The sequence below is a fragment of the Chlorocebus sabaeus genome, chromosome 20, assembly GCF_047675955.1.
Source record: "Chlorocebus sabaeus isolate Y175 chromosome 20, mChlSab1.0.hap1, whole genome shotgun sequence".
NCBI lineage: Eukaryota > Metazoa > Chordata > Mammalia > Primates > Cercopithecidae > Chlorocebus > Chlorocebus sabaeus.
The window spans coordinates 119,818,587-119,835,589 of record NC_132923.1 but is presented as its reverse complement, the minus strand read 5'-3'; the positions used below and the strand labels follow the sequence as shown (position 1 = coordinate 119,835,589).

The 17,003-nt window shown below is 53.4% G+C and overlaps 2 protein-coding genes across 5 annotated transcripts in view; both read left to right on the top strand.

Annotated features, from left to right (window-relative positions):
• PADI1 (peptidyl arginine deiminase 1) overlaps window positions 1-3,461 on the top strand; it is a 45,692-nt gene extending 42,231 nt beyond the window's left edge. For all 4 annotated transcript variants that reach the window (XM_038004305.2, XM_038003918.2, XM_007980318.3 and 1 more), the window contains one exon: window positions 2,551-3,461. In XM_038004305.2, coding sequence (XP_037860233.2) covers window positions 2,551-2,784 — 234 coding nt within the window. In that variant the 3' untranslated portion in view covers window positions 2,785-3,461. The remainder of the gene's footprint in view (window positions 1-2,550) is intronic.
• Window positions 3,462-7,337: 3,876 nt separating this feature from the next.
• PADI3 (peptidyl arginine deiminase 3) overlaps window positions 7,338-17,003 on the top strand; it is a 35,962-nt gene continuing 26,296 nt past the window's right edge. Inside the window, exon 1 of the mRNA XM_007980317.3 lies at window positions 7,338-7,469. Coding sequence (XP_007978508.3) covers window positions 7,378-7,469 — 92 coding nt within the window. The 5' untranslated portion in view covers window positions 7,338-7,377. The remainder of the gene's footprint in view (window positions 7,470-17,003) is intronic.

Sequence of the window (17,003 nt, the reverse complement as noted above, 5' to 3'; positions counted from 1 at the left end):
TATCTGGTGGGTAGAAGCCAGAGATTTCACTAAACATCCTACAGGGCATGGGGTGCCCCACCACAAAGCACTTTTTTTTTTTCTCACCCAGACGGAAAAAGAAAACGTGGTTTGGTTCCAAGTGTTTCAGGCTTCTCTCTCTGGGTCTCAACTGCCTGCTGTGCTCCCACCACAGTCCCTCACTTGCTGCTCCCCAGTGGGGGTCCTGTGTCAGGCAGGCAGGCAGGCGGGGGCGGGCGGTGGCCTCACTGACTCTCATTAACCGGGCAGCTGACAAGGAGATGGGCAGATGTGATCTCACCTGGGAGAGGCCTGAGTGATGCTATCGGGGTGGACCTGGCCCAAGTGCCCATTAACCTCTTGGGAAAGGATGTTGGGGTGTTGGCAGCTGGGAGGGATGGTCCCCCAGGATGGGGATAGACCCTCTTTCTTTATACTGCGGTCTTCAGCTTGAATCCCTCTCTTGGGACAAGCCGAGGGTTGGAAGCGAATGTTGGAATCAGGATGCACGTTGTGGGAGGTGGCGAGGACCCGTGTGCTTTCCTGACTCCTCCTGGGGAGATTCCAGCCTCTAGGTCCTGGCAGAGACCCCCAAGCAGGATTTCTTGACTCTGTAGCTCTATTGCTGTTTTAGGCTGGATAAGCCTTTGTTGTAGATGCTGTACTGTGCCTCGCAGGATGTTGAGTGGCTTCCCTGGTCTCTACCCACTAGATGCCAATAGCACTCTCCTAGTTGTGACAACCGAAAGTGCCTTAGTGGACAAAATCATCCCTGATTGAGAACCACTGCTTGGAGTCAGGCAGTATTATCTGTTAGAACATTCTGTGCTGATGAAAATGTTCTATATCTGCACAATACAGTCCAGTAGCCACTCAGCTACCACTTGAAATGTGGCTAGTGTCGATGAAGAACGGAAATTGTAACTGTATGTAAGTTTAATTTTAATTTAAACAGCTGCATGTGGCAGTGGCTACTGTGGTGGACAGCAGAGCTCTACGGGACTGCTAAGCTCTGGTTCTGGCTGAAGGTGGGGGGAGGGCCTAGGCTGGAGCACGTGTGACTGTGGCCTGGCCTCTGTCTGCTGGAAGTCCCCTGCCTGTGGGCCATCCTGTGGGGATTCCCTAGCTTCATTCCAGGCTCTGCTGAAGGAACCCAGCTTGTCTTCACTGGAGGGTCCCATAGGGAACACCCAGTTAACCCCTTGGTTTGTCAGATGGGGAAACTGAGGCTTAGAAGGAGCATGGGTCATGTGTCTGAGGTCACACAGTGAGCGAGTGGCGGAGTTGGGACCAGCCCCCAATCCCATGACTCCTCATTTAGGAGGAAGCGGAGGCCCGGCTGGCTCTGACCCTGGCCCTGGTCCTGGTCCTGGTCCTGGCTCTTTTCTCCTCTTTCTGCCCTTTGCCCCCTGCATGCCCCACCCCCACTCCCACCCCAGCATGTTCTGGCCCATTAGTGGGCAAAGAGGTAGTTCAGGGTCAAGGGCAGGGGACTGACCTCACGGGACGCTCCAGCTTTATGTTGGTCCCTGACATGGATGAGGGTGGGGCGGACTTGAGGGTGGGGGGCAGAGCATGGAGAATTTGAGGGCAGAGTCCAGGACAGGCTCACCACGAACCCAAGACAGCCCAGAGCTGCCCTCTAGAGAGAAGGTCTGGAGTCCGCTTTGAACACCAAGGGTTGCCCTTTATGACCTCTTGCCATCAACCTGGGCAGATATTTACTCTAAGAAACCCCTATACCACTGCATGGGGGAGAATTCCCATCCCCAGAATTAGGACCCCAAGCCAGGTCCACAATCACGGGAAGGAGAGGTGCCCCCAGAGTTAAACTCAAGTGTCCCCAAAAGCTTTCAGCCCTTTCCCCCAACTCCTCAGTCCCACAGGTGGCCAGATACAAAGAGCATGGGTTTTGGCATCGGTCAGATCCAAGTCCAAATGTCAGTCTCATCATTCTCTGGCTGTATAATTATGTGACTTAACCTGTCTGAGCCACAGCTTCGGAGGCAGGCTGTGAGATTTAGTGATGATATATCTGGCACATAGAAAATGCTCAATAAATGCTAACAATGATCAGGGCTGCCAAAGACAGTTAAGCAAGCTGTGCACTGCAAAAGCTCACCACACTTTGGAAGACATTTACACCACAGACCTTGTAGGTGTGTATATTTGTTGTACAAGTTTCTGGTAGATGACATGAAAATCTCTTGTTCTAACAAAGTTGCTATAATATGACAGTTTTCTCATAGATGGAAGAAAGTGTTGGAGAAGTGGTTCTTTTTTTTTTTTTTTTTTTGTTTTGTTTTGTTTTAATGTACAAAATTCCTGGTAGCCCTGGCTGTTATTCAACCTCATTTCCAACCCTGAATCTTTTTCTCCTCTGCTTTCATAGACCCTAACTCTTGAGCAAACCCCAGTCCTAGAGCCCTTTCGGGCTCTAGCGATGGCCAACCCATTCCCCAGGGTCTGTCTTATTCCGGCAAGGAAGGGGTGCCGGAAGCACAGCGCTCGCAGCCAGACAGCCTCCCTCTTGCCTTTTCTGTCTTGCAGGTTAACATGGTGGTCTTAGGCAAGTACCTGGGCATCCCCAAGCCCTACGGGCCCATCATCAACGGCCGCTGCTGCCTGGAGGAGAAGGTGCAGTCCCTGCTGGAGCCTCTGGGCCTGCACTGCATCTTCATTGATGACTACTTGTCCTACCACGAGCTGCAGGGCGAGATCCACTGTGGCACCAACGTGCGCAGGAAGCCCTTTCCCTTCAAATGGTGGAACATGGTGCCCTGAGCCTGCCCCCACCCGCCATCCTCTCTGCCCTCTTGCTGGGGAACCCCGCCAGGGTGAGGGCAGGGAACAACCACCTGGCCTCCATTCTCTTGGGGGAGCCTTGGCACTTTGCAAACATCCTGGCCCCCGTGGGCACCAGGACACAGGGATGGATACCACCCACCCTCGCCTCTGGAACGGCCTACCCAACCTGAGAAGAACGCACATCATTCTTCCCTCGCCTCTTCCCCACCCACAGCCCCCAGAGGCTCCGGACCCACAATGTTAGCATGTTCGAGAATGGCTGTGGGTGGCCTAGGGAGACGGGCCCCACTTTGAATTGCTCCCCCTTCATTCTGATGCCTCCCTGGGGAACAAGGACAGTAACTTTGTGTGTCTGCACCAGGAATGGGGCCCGGAGGACCCGGGGTCTGGTGTGCCAGGCACCAGGCTGCCTCTGCTCTTGGAAAGCTAGGAAAGGAGATCAGAAACATCCTCTGCCCCATCCAGATTTCTTCTCCCAAAGGGGCCCCAAGGCTGTGACACTTACCTCCACCCCCATCCAGCACCCTTCAGCTGTGTGTGGACAAACAAGGACAGAAAAACCCAGTGTCCAAGGGCCGATTTAAACAGAAAAAAAAAAAAAAAGACAACAAAATTTTAATAACTGACTCCAACCTCAGAAGACTGATTGTTACCTTTCTGGAAAGACTTTAATTACCAGAGCCGGCTTCTCCCTCCTCAGAAATGCTGAGAGGCCAATGTGAGGCCTGAGGACACACAAAGGAAGATGGGGCGGGAGGGGACAAGGTCAGGATGGCGGAGTGTGTGATGATGGATTTGGGGGCCTAGAGGTGTCCATGGCTCCTGGGCTGGGATTTTGAACTCTGGATTTGAAGGGAGCTGGCTTCCAGATGTAGCAGGGGTGGGGGCCCAGATGTTAGAAGAGGGTGTGTGTGTTGGGAGGAAATTAGGTTCTCTCTGAAGGTGGAGTTTAATTTCCTTTAATAGTCTTTAATTATTCCCCTTCATTCTGCAGGCAGTGGGAGGGGAAGGCTTGTCCGGTCTCTCTCATCAACCCAGGGACCCTGCACATAGCATGGGTTTCACCCCTGAATACACCGCTGTGGCAGGCCCGTGTTCCCTCCCACAGTAGGGAAGACAGCTGCCACGGGAGGTTCATCGCCCTGAGTGTGGTCGCTGAGACAGGCACAGGCAGTCTGGTTCAGCTGGGCTGCAGGGCACGGGCGGGAGAAAGCCAGCCCACCCTCTTCCCCACCGCCAGCGTGGTCACTGCAGGGCAGTCGGCCCTAGAGCCTCTGCCCATCTAGGGTTTTGGTGGCCCCTGGGGAGACCTCACACTGAGCCAACTACTGTCACTCTTTTAACCAACAAAAGCTAGCCTGGAACTGCTATGGTTAAAGTGGGTGAGCAGGAACCTGAAAATCCCCTTCTGGAAGGTTCTACAGAACCGCATCTGCAAGCTCCTGCTTTAACCGGAGCACCCCCTGCTCAGGATCATACCCCAGGCTGCACTGAGTCAAGAAGGAGAAGGAGGCTCTGAAGGGGCCGGGGGTGTGAGCTGGGGTTGGGATTCCCCCGAGAAAGAGCTGTGGGTAGGAGGGGAGTGGGCATTGCAGAGATAGGGCTGGGGGTCAGGGCCACCCTGGGTGTGGGAAGCTCTGGAGTTGCTGCTGGGCCATCGAGGGGCCCTGGTGTTGGCTCTGAGAATGTTCTGGGTGACCAGTCACCACCTTTCTGATCAATAAAAATGTCGACATGCATTTCTTACAGGGCTGTCTCCCCAGCCTGTTTGTTGGGTTGGGGAGGAGGGGAGGAAAGTGGAGATGCCTGCTTCCAATTTCACCCACTATGCAGCTGCTTGGCTCAACTTCTGCTGCCACAGGCAGACCCTGCTCAGCTGGGAGAGCCTCACAGTGCCATGGCCAGTGCCAGGCAGGCTGATTCAGCAGGATGACTGGCACATGCCTCTTGCTCTGGGGCTGATGGCCCTGCTGAGATGGAGATCAGATCGGGGCAGGGATGGGTCCTGCCTCTTCCTCTCTCCTCTCTTCCTTCAGCATCTCCTCCATCTCTCAGGGAGGACAGGTCGGGGAGGCAGCCTGGGTCCTATTAACAGAGGTGAGAGTTCCCCAGCAGGGCTGGTTCCCAGGGCCACAGGCCACTACAGTTCCCTTTCTGGTTTTTGTTTTGTTTTGTTTTGTTTGAGACTGAGTCTTGCTCTGTCACCCAGGCTGGAGTGCAGTGGTGCGATCACAGCTCATTACAGCCTTGAATTCTTGTGCTCAAGTGATCCTCCCACCTCAGCCTCCTGAGTAGCTGGGAATACAGGCACAGGCCACCATGCCCAGCAAATTGCTAATTTATTTTTTACAGAGCTGGGGTTTTGCTGTGTTACCCAGGCTGGTCTCAAACTCCTGGGCTCAAGCTATCCTCCCATCTTGGCCTCCCAAAGTGCTGGGATTACAGGTGTGAGCTACTGTGCCTGGCCCAGTTCCCTTCCACTTTTGCCTCTGAAGCTTCTAAGTTACCTGGCTTCAGTGGTCTGATTTTGGATGCCTGAAAATGTCACCCTCTCATCCTACACGTTTGCTGTTGCCTCAAATTATACCCTTTGATACTCACTTTATTTTAGCTTTTGTTGTGGACTAAGAGGGCAAAAAGTTGTTGCCTGTTAGTCATTGACACTTTAGTCTGAGTTAACCACAAACCTGTTTCTAAAAGTTGGTATTAACGGGGGAGAAGTGAAGGCATTAATCTCCTTCCAAAGGCACATACAGTTCTCTGAGGAGGCAGGTCGTGGGCCAGCACTCCAGGGAAAGCCCCCACTTTCTGCGTCTATTCCCCATCTGTGCTCACAAGCAGGCTAGGGAGACTAAGGCTTCCTCCTGAGCTCGAACTCTTACCCAGGGCTGACACAGTCATCAAGCCGTTCCACAGCTGAAAACAGTGAAGCTGTCTCTTGGCCCAGCAGCCCAGCAGCCCAGCAGTTCTCCTTGAAAAGAACATCCTTCCCAGAAACTGAGACATGGAAATGACAATCTTAGGGTCCTGCTGAGGTCCTTGAACGGGTGCAGATGTCCCAGCTGGAGGTGCTGGGGAGCGGGTCCTGGTCCCCATCCTGCCTTAGGCTGTCAGCACTGCCAGGGAAAAGGGAGGAAACTTCTATTCAGTACCTCCTAAGCCTCCCCCAGGCAGGGTGCGTCTTCACTATTATCTCCACCAGCGCCAGTGATTAGCTGCATTTTCTACAGATGAGGAAACCGAGTCTCCAAGAGGGGGGGACACTGGCACCCAAGGCCCTATTGTGGGTACACAGTGGAGTCTGCATCTGAACCCAAGACTTCTCTCCCCAGAGCCCTTGCTCCTGCTCTTCCAGGAGCCCGAATGCCCCCTCTGACTTCAGTTTTCCCGCCCGACGACTGAGCCTTCCTACTCTGACATGCCAAGCTCCCCCGGCTGGAGAGAGTTCTCGCCCTCATCATTTACCCCTTTCAGAGGTTTTTGAGATCTAATGACAACAACAGTAATACAATAACGCCAGGCTCCATTCCAGAGCTCTACCAACGCTGCCCATGAGGCCTCACAGCAACCATTTTTCAGATGAGAGAAGTGAGGCGCGAACTATTAAGAAACTTGCCCAGGGTCGCCCACCTAGGAAGTGGCTGAGACAGGGCTGAAACCCAGGCCTGGCTCTAAAATCCATGCCAAAAAAAAAAAAAAAAAAAAAAAAAAAAGCTGATGTTTCTCAAAGGACACCAAAATGCATTGGGGAGCTTATCAAAACCTCCAGAGGGCCGGGTGCGGTGGCTCACGCCTGTAATCCCAGCACTTTGGGAGGCCGAGGCAGGTGGACCACCTGAAGTCTGGAGTTCGAAACCAGCCTGACCAACATGGAAAAACCCCATCTCTACTAAAAATACAAAATTAGCCGGGAGTGGTGGCACACGCCTGTAATCCCAGCTACTCAGGAAGCTGAGGCAGGAGAATCACTTGAAGCCAGGAGGGGAAGGTTGCGGTGAGCCAAGATCGCACCGTTGCACTCCATCCTGGGCAATAACAGTGAAACTCCGTCTCAAAACAAACAAACAAACAAACAAACAAATCCAGAGGTCAGGCTGCACCCCTAACCTGCTGGATCAGAGTGGACAACAGACCTGGGAATCCGCATTTTCACCAGCTCCCCAGCAGAGTAAGAAAGCTTCCCATTAAATTATATTGTCTCTGAAAATGCAGAAAATGGAGGTGAGGGAGAAAGAAGCGTCCGAGACCGGTATCATATATCTCTGCACCCCTTCAACAGCACCTGCCCCCAACAGTTCCTGGTGCCTAGCCAGGTACCTGTGGGGACTTGCTTCCCAAGAAATTAACTTCCTGGGTGCTGGGGTCAGGACAACAGGTTCATTACAAATACTGGGTCCCTTCCAGCCTATCCTGAGCTCTCAGTTTTGGGAAGGGGCTGGGCTTTCATGACTGGAGCCAATGAATCGGCACCCTGGCTGGAGGGGTGGGGCCAGGGGCTTTTAAACCTCATCCTAAGGGGCCTCAGGGGCAGTGTTGGGCTTGGCGGCCACAGCTAAGTCCAAGACCAGCATGTCGCTGCAGAGAATCGTGCGTGTGTCCCTGGAGCATCCCACCAGCGCGGTGTGTGTGGCTGGCGTGGAGACCGTCGTGGACATTTACGGGTAAGAGTCAGAGGTCTAGTGGTTTGCAGGCCCTTGGTGCTGATGCCCTTGAACCTTCCTCCCTTGGACCTTCCTCCCTGCAGGCCGGACAGGGCTTCTTCAGGGCCCACTCCCCAGCCCTGGCCTCGGAACAGCAGCCAATCAGGGAAGCCTGGGTCCTCCTCTTGGTCAGCTGAGTTTCCTGAAGACCTCAGCCAGGGAATTTGAAGTTTGGGAGGCTGAGCGGGGTAGAAGAGGCTTCAGTGACTGAGATCCAGACCAGGGGCTTGGAGGGGGCTGGTGCCACGAAGAGATGACACTTTTCTGTGTCCAAGGGATCCTGCAGGTTAGGCTGAGGATCTGTCTGGGGCACGAAAGAATAGGAAGAGGCAGATATCCCCAGCCCCATCTTGAGCCCATGAGCCTAGAAACAGACCGTGAATCATTTTTAAAAAATAGGTTAATACATAGCACTTACCAGGCACTGTTCTAAGAGCTTCACAAGCCTCTTGAGTTAACTTTCGAACTTTAATCTTGAATTTAACCCTTACAACAACCCTGTGAACTAGGTTTATTATTAGCATCATCTCATCAGACAAATGAGGAAACCGAGGCAGACAGGGCAAGCCATTTGCTCAAGTCACACAGTTACTATGTGGCAAAGCCAGGGTTTAAACCTGCTTGTGGTCTTACTCAAGAGTCTTATGGTTTTAGCTGCTCTGATACTTGGAAAATAGAGATTTCCAACCTGATTTCCTCCAGACACTCAATGGCCATGCATTATGCCCCTACTGTGTGCCAGGTCATGCATTTAAGGTCCATGGTGGAGGGAGGTAAGGCCCTGTCTTCTCTCTCTTAGGAAGAAAAGAGGGTTAAGGTAGGGTTTTAGGAGCTGGGCTCTGGGGACCACCAGGGAGCTGGCTTCTTAGGCTTTTGGGGAGTCTCCAGTTACCTGGCTTTGAGGTAATCAGGATATTGGGAGGGGAGGGTGCAAAACTGTGGGACAGCTCCTGCCTCCCGAGTCTCCCAGCCCTCTCCTCGGGCCAGGTTTCTCAACCTCGACACTACTGTCACGGTACCTCTTTGTCACGGGGGCTGCCCTGTGCACTGTAGGATGGAGAGCAACTTTCCGGGCCTCGTTTGCTAGATTCCAGCAGCACACTCCTGAGTTGTGACAACCAAAAATGTCCCCAGACGTTGCCAAATGTGCCCTGGGGTGGGGAGCAAAATGGCCCACCCATTGAGAATGAGTCTCCGAGACTAAGACTCGAAAAATCGGGGTGAACTTGGGAGCGGCGGGCATTGGATGAGAGGGGTGAGGAGCTGGTCATGGGAGGGAACCAAGTCTGGAGCAGAGCCAGTCCAGGACATAAATCCTGGTATTGGGTGGGTGGATGGGCAGTGAGGAGGAGGAAGGGGATTCAGTGGTTCTTGAAGGACGGGGAAGCCACGGAGGCTGTGCCACAGGGGTAAGGAGGAGGGGTAAGGAAGGAGGGGTAGCTGCCACTTGGCACCACTGTCTGCCTGCCATGGGGTGACTGGGCTGCGTGCCATGGGGTGACGCACCTGCCCCTGCTACCTCGTGCCTGTTGGGCAGATGTGTCTCCGGTTTGACCTGCCCCAGGAAGCCTGGGGCTGGCTCCTCCCCAGCAGAGCTTCCTTAGAAGATAGAGGATGGATTGGGGCGATAAGAGACAAAGGCCATAGCTTCCTGGAGTCACCTGAGCCACACTGGAGGTTTGCAGAGAAGGCCGTGGGTGGGACAGTCACAGGGTGGGGGATGGAAGCTCTGATACCTTCAAAGGAGGGATTATTGGGCCCTGATGGCCGAACCCCCCAGGGTTGGGAGTGGAGAGCTCCTAGTTCGTTCATTCACACATTCTTCAAGTATTTCTTTTGAGTCTAGTGTGTGTACCAGTCAGAGCCTTGAAGGATGAGCACAGGCTCTGGGGACACACACAAGGGTGCAGAAGCAGCCCCTCCCCTCTGAGAGGCCAGCAGAGGCCAGACAACCTTCTTACAGGGGTGCTGCAGAAAGGACTCTTTTCTGGGAAAGGGAGCAGGACTGAGTTAGCTCTGAGGTCCCTCCTGGCTTGGAGGTGCTGTGATGTAACAATCCTGGGTGCTCAGCCTGCGGGCCAACAAGAGAAAGGGCAGTAGGTGTGGTGGCTCCGTCCTGGCTCTGCAACTTCCCAGCTCTCCGACTGTGGGAAACTCCTTTAGCTTCTCTGAGTCTCTGTTTCCTCACCTGTCGCCTGGGGATGATAATAATACCAGCAATGACACTTAATGCCACTCCCCAGCAGTGCTGGTCCTAAGTACTTTCCATATGTTAACTAATTCTCACACAATTCTAAAGTGGGTACTGTCATCATTGTCATCTTATAGATGAGAAAACAGAGGCACAGAGAGGTTAAACAACTTGCCCAAAGTCACACAGCCAGTGAGTGGCAGAGCCAGGATGTAACCCAGTTTGGCCTTACTTCAAAGGGCAGTTGGGGGGATTGAATGAGATTGTGTGTGCAAAGCATGTAACTAATACTGATTTGTGGTGAACATTCAGTTACGTTAACTGTCACCATTATCATCATCATCGGTTTAAGGCTTTGTCCTGGGCCTGTGGACAGCCTCAAGCATCTCCAAACCTGCCATATGCAAGATGTCTGGGAAACAGCCTCTGGACCGTATTGGGAGAAGGAGTTGAAAAAAGATAAATTAGCATAGCTGAGTCAGGGCAGGCTTCCTGGAGGAGGGGCACCAATCAAAGCCTTGAAGGACGAGGACAAGCAAGTCTGTTGGGCCTCTCTATCTGTGGCAGTGGATTCAACTTTATCTTCTTGCCTTTCCATGAATTGAAGATGACCCAGGCATGATATGGGGGCTTTTCTTTCCTGAGCAGTGAGTCTTAGGATGGGGAAAGGGAAGGAAGGGTACCCTGGTGCACTGAGCCATGCACTGGGCGTCTGGTGGCTCATTAACTCCTCCCTGCAACTGGAGGCAGGCTCAGAGGGATGGTGGTCTGACAAGTGCTATCCCACTGGGCTGTAGGGCTTGAACCCAGATCCCATCAAGTTCCGCAGCCCAGGTGGTTTGCTTGGTTCCACACAGCTCTTTCTCAAGGCTCAAGCATCAGCGCAAACCTTAGCACAAAGCCTTGGTGCAGGAAGAAAGCTGCTTTCTTTTTTCTTTTTCTTTTCTTTTTTTTTTTTTTCTGGAGACGGGTTCACTTTGTTGCCCAGGCTAGAACACAGTGGTGCAATCTTGGCTCACTGCAGCCTGGGCCTCCCCAGGCTCAAGCGATCCTCCCACCTCAGCCTCCCGAGTAGCTGGGACTACAAGCATGTACCACCATCCCTGACTAATTTTTGTATTTTTTGTAGAGATGGGGTTTTGCCATGTTGCCCAGGCTGGTCTTGAACTCCTGGGCTCAAGTGATCCGCCTGCCTGAGCCTCCCAAAGTGCTGGGATTACAGGTGAGAGCCACCATATCTGGCCTGGTTTCATTCTTAATGGGCAAAATCAAAATCCCAGGACGACTTCTGGTGGAGAGGGCCATCCTCAGGGCCTCTGCCATTGGTCCAGTAGCAAGGACGGATTGGACCCACTCCCACTGGGCTTTCCCGTAACATGTGGAGATGCTTCCTGGAGTCTGTTGGGTTGTGGCTGCACCTGTGCCTGAGGGGCCCGTGAAGCTGGTCACCTTTGGGATTCATCACAGGTGGCCTTGGAGAGCAGTCCCCAGGCTGGTTCAGTGAGACATCTCTGGGGTCTTACCCACCCCTTCATTTTTCACTTGGGGAAACTGAGGCCTGGAGTGTAAATGACTTGCTCAGGGTTACATAGCGAGTTAGGGACAGAGCTAAAACTAGAAACCAGATCTTCCGATCCAAACGAAGGATCTTTGGCTATTGGTGAAGAGGAAACTGAGTCACAGAGGTACTGAGACTCACCTGGATTGGAGGTCCTGGTGGGGCTTGTGGCACCTCTGTGCTGGCACACTTGGCTCTAAGGGCCCCAGAGCTCCAGGTATTCTCAGCTGCACAGCTGTGTAGGCCCTGCAGTCAGAAGGTCCCCGAAGGGTCAGGTCCCATCTGCATGGCTGCAGAGGGGCCCAGCACACATAGCAGTCTGGAGGGCAGCTGAGTCTGTTCTGATGGCAGCCCAGACACCTCTAAGAGGGGGCCACCTTGACCTCAGCAGGTGCACAGCTCCCGCCCCAGAGAATGACCTCAAGTAGCAGCACATGGAAAAGACAGAAGGCAGAGAGCCCACCACTAAGGTACCCCAGGCAGGTGTCTCCTAAGGGACCACACCTGGTGATGAGCCATCCAGCTCCTCTTTTCTCCAGCTCGGAGGTTCTCAACCCTGGCAGCGTGTTTCAGTCACCTGGGGACCCATAAAAAAATGGATGCCCAGGCCCCACCTTTCGAAACCTGATTCAACTCATCTCTGAAGTGTCCCAGCACCCTAGGTTTTCCAGGATCCACCGGGGATGAATGTGCATCTGGGGCTGAGAACCGCTGCCCTCGTTGGGAGGACAAACAGCTCATGTCACCCTGTCTCCGCAGAGGCTGCCTAATGGAGCCAGGACCCTGAGTTCTGGTCCTAGTTCTGTTGCCACTCACTATGTCATCTTGAGCAACTTTCCACTCAACCCTGGGCCTCATTTTCCCCATATGGACGCTGAAGGGGTTGGCATAGAACAGTGGGTTTCAAGTTCCGCTCATGGAGGCCTCTGAATCCCCCCGCTGATTTGACAAAGCAGCTTCCATTCTGTCAACATCGGATTTTGTTTGATGTGAGAGCTCTGACCTGCCTGTGCAGAGACCTGGGCCCTGGGGGCGTTGGTGCGTTTCTACCCTTTTAAATACGGGGGATTTGGAAAAAGGGCGTATGTGGCTGCCACTTTCCAGGGGTGGGCTGGGGCAGGGCCATCCAGGATTACGGTGGGACTGTGATTTCCTGAACCTGGTTTTGTTGATGAGGCCGGCAGGGTCGGCGGATCTGGGATCCTTGCTGACTGGGGAGGGGCAGCTGGAACTGCCACCCAGAAACCCAGCTGCCTGGGTCTTGGTCTCCTCTGCTCCCACAGTCCAGCTCGGTGGAGACCTTGTTGGTCATCTTGTCAACCTTTCTGTGTTCAGCCATGGGGACCTTTCCCATCGGTTTCTCAGCTCCTGAGATGTCTGGTTTTGTTCTCCCAGAAGAGTCCAGGCCCTGAGTCCATGAAGGGAGAAGGTAGGTTTGGGTTTGCAGGGGAGTGGGGACAGAGCTGGCGGTCAGTCCTGGCTCTGTCCTTTACTAGCTGTGTGACTTTGGGCAAATCACCTGCCGTCTCCAAGGCTCAGTATTCTCATCTGTAAAGTGGGGATAATAGCACACATGTCATACGGCTGTGGGGGATACCTTCATCACCAATGCCCCATCCTCCTCCTCACCATTGAAGGGGGTGATACACGAGGGGATGGGCTCACACTGAGTCAACTCTACACGCGCTGGAGGGACCAGGCTCCAGCATTTCTAAGACAACCTACTCTAAGCCGTGATTCTCAGATGTCAGTGAACATCAGAATGGCTTAAAATGAGGTTCCAGGGCCCTGCCTGCAGCACTGTAAGAATCTACATTTTCAATAAGGTGGGTCTGAGGTTGGCTACTTTTAGGGAGACCAACTGCTCCTGTTTGTCTGGAACCTGGCAGGTTTTAGCACAGCAAATTCTGTATCCAGAGACAGCCTTAGTCCCAGCAAACTGATGCTGTCGGCCACCCTGCCATGTTTTACCCCCCACTCACCATCTTAGGCTGGCTGTGCCATGGGAGCAATTGAGTTCTCGGGCTGCCTGGGAGGGTGTGGGGCTGGGAGAGCCCTGGACAGACCTGTGTATGGAAGCCTCAGCAGGGGAGGCCCCAAGGTCCTGAGCCCAGGGCTAGACCAGAAGCACTGCCTAGAAAACCCAGAAGCCAGCATGTGGCGACTCAGCCATGCTGGCAGCTCAAGGTGGCCTGGAGAGGAAGGACTTTGTCCAGGTGAGGCTCCAGGTACTTCCCCTGTTCTCTAGGAAATGGGAAGCTAGATCCTCCTGTACCTGATGCAGGATCTCCTCCCAGCAGCTGCCCCTTTCATTTTCCTAACACACAGTTTTCATGACAGGCATGAGCACTGGACTGGGAGTCAGCAGCCCTACGTTCTAGTCGCTTCTCTTTTGGGCCTCAGTTTCCCCAGCAGTGAAATGAGGGCATGACTTTTGCTTATCCTGAGTGCTTTACCCACACTGGTTTCTTTCATCTTCTCCTCATCCCCACCAGATAGATGTAGACGCTGCGGCTGAGGGAGGCAGTCACTCACTCAAAGTCACACACCTAATGAGAGGTGGGACTGGGATTTGAACCCAGTTGCCTGGCCCCAGGACCACGGGCTCAAGTACCTCACCACGGCTTCATCATGTTGCCCCTCCTGATCAAGAACCATCGCTGGCTCCCCATTACAGAGGGATAAAACGAAAACAAGCTCATTATAACCTGAGTCTAAACTAGACCTCTTAAGGCTCCATGGTGAAAACACCTTCCCCTTACTTGTGTCTCCTCTTGGTGCCTTCCCTGGGGAACGTGCCCCAGCTGCCCAGCCCACTGTCTCATCCTGCCTCCAGACCCGTTTCCTGCACCCTCATTTACTTTAATAACCCCTTCCCTGTCCTGGGCCAATGGTGTTCCAAGCCTTTCCCATCTATTATCACACTTGAGTTTCATGATTGCCCATGAGGTTGGCCAAGTGTCATTATCCCACTTTATAGGTGAGGTTAATGGGCCCAGAGAGACTAAGTGATTTAGTCAAGCTCAGCTGGCTGATGTGTGACCCAGCCTGGTCTAGAACCTAATTCTTGACTCTGGTCCCAGCATCACCCAAGCCCTCGACTTCTGTGGACCCTCCCTTCCCCAACCTCAGCTGTAGCTTGTTCACCTTCTGTGCGAAGCCCTTGTTCAGACCGTGGCCCTGGGGACCCTCCTGGACGGGAGAATCTTCATTGGGAATCCCTCAGCATCTCACACAGAGCCTGGCACATGGAGGGGCAAGGGTGCTGGGCTGAAATACCCCACACCCCAGGGGCTGGAGCCTGGGAACTCAGTGGGGTTTTCATACTAGAAGGACCATCAAGGGCGCTCAGCCCTTGCCCATGGACGCTCGGGGCCCAGGGAACAGCTTTGGGGTTGAGGGAGTTCCATAAAAAGTTTACAGGCTTCAGCCAGGCATGGTGGCTCATGCCTGTAATCCCAGCTCGGAGGCTGAGGCAGGCGGATCACTTGAGGTCAGGAGTTCAAAACCAATCTGGCCAATATGGTGAAATCCTGTCTCTACTGAAAATACAAAAATTAGCTGGGCACGGAGGTGGGCTCTGTTGTCCCAGCTGCTTGGGAGCCTAAGGCATGAGAATTGCTTGAACCTGGGAGGTGGAGGTTGCAGTGAGCCAAGATTGCACCACTGCACTCCAGCCTGGCCACTGCACTCTAGCCTGGGCGACAGAGTGAGACTCTGTCTCAAAAAAAAAAAAAAAAAGGCTTACTTGGGAGGTGGAAGTCAGGTGCCTCAGGAGTGGGGCTGAGGGTGTTCCCGAGGGTATGAGAGGCTGCTCTTCCTACCTGGGTTTGTCTTCCTGTGTCTGTCTTTCTGACTCCCTGTCTCTGACTCTCCATCTCGCTGTGTCTCTCCAAGTCTCTCTGTCCCTATCTCTCTGTCTCTGTGTCTTCATGCCTCTCTACCTGGGTCTGCCATTTTCCCTGTGGGGCGCTGCCCAGGGCAGAACGGGCCAGAGGGCTCCACCAGCCCTGGAAATTACAGCCTTTGGGAGTAGGGTTGCCAGATAAAATAAAAGATGCCTAGTTAAAATTGAATTTCAGATCAATAATTAGTCATTTTTTAGTATAAGTATATCCCAGATATTTCATGGGAGTTCCAAACAATGATTGACTGTTTATTCGAAACCCAAGTCCAGCTGAGCATTCTGTATTTTTATTTGCTAAGTCTGGCAGCCCTGCCTAGGAGGAGAAACAGGTGTGTCTGTCCCTCCCACCTGGTGAGGACACCTGACAGGGACCCGGACACCAGAGTGGGACCCGCCTGATGGAGAGAAGCTTGGGCTTGGTTTATTTCCCTTTTTATAAAAAAGCTGCTTTGAGATGTATCAGAATCATGTTGGTGGAGAGTGAAGAGGGTGTTTTTGGGGAGGTCTGCCTTACTCCAAAGGAAAATGGGAAATGGGGGGAGTGGCCAGCTGTGAAAACTCGGGGAGTCCTGTATGTATCCCGAGCCTCGTTTCCCCATGTGTAAACAGGAGTAATGATCTCATCCTGGGACTGCAGTGAGGATCAGATGAGCTAGTGTACAGAAAGGCTTGGCCAGGCCTGCTGTGGTAAGGGCGCAGAGGCTGGGGGCTTTTCGTCTAACAGTATTGTTTTTACTACTCCTGGGGAGGTGGTGGGCAAGACTGTCGACTGAGGAGCCACATGGCTGGGTTTGGATCCAAGCCCCACCACAGACCTTGGGCAAGTTACTTAACCTCGGCTTTCCCATCTGTATAATGGGAGACAGTAATAGATGGTGCCTCCCTTCTAGGGTTATTGGGAGGATTGCATGATGGGCTGGCACAGAGCATGAGCTCAACAAATGTCAGTCACTGTTATCCCCCAGGAGGGTGCGTGCCGCTTCCTCCAGGAAGCCCTCCAACTCACAGTGGCCTCTCCCTACATGGGTTCCCACTAAGCTGTAATTCTGTGGCCCTGAGCCCCATCTGGCTCCCCTGGACAATGTTGGTCCTCAGCTCCCCAGTGGGATCAACAGCTCTGGGGCAGTGGGGAGAGCAGTGGGTGGATCGGCCCAGCCAGGCAGTATCTGAGTGCACAGTGGGCACCCCACAGTCAAAGGATGCACAGGCTGGTTTCCAGCGAGGAACTCCAGACTAGCAGGAACGAGGGAAATGCAATTTCAGGGCCAGGTAACATCACAGATATTTTAAACCTGCAATTAGTGCCTCGTTGTCTGACCAAATCCGGCCAAGTTTCCCGGGTGACACTGCAGGGCCGTGGAATAGCAGGGGCTTGGAGTCAGACCTGGTGCACACCTGGCTCTACCATTTGATGCAACCTCAGGCTTGTCCCTAGGCCTCCTTGAGCCTCAGTTGCTAATATGTTAAATGGGGATGATGTTGCTCACCTTACAGCTTGTAAGAGTGGAGGGAGCTGTGTGTGCCAGGGGCCTGCCATGCAGCGGGCACTCAACCAGATTGAATTCCCTTCCCAGGGAAGAATCCAAGGATATCTTCCCACCCACTAAGGAGACATGTGATGGGATCTGGAGTGAGAATTGCTCTTTTTAAAGCTCTCAGAACTGTAAGGGGCTCCACCCACCACTGACTGGTGTTCACTGAGCTCTTCGTGCCCAGCCCTGCCCCGGGGATTTATCCAGCACACGGCTGGGTTCTGACTTCTGAGGAGCTCGCCATTCTGGTGGGTGGTAAAGAAACTCACGAGGGAAATGTTAACGACATTAACACAGGGGCTTAGAA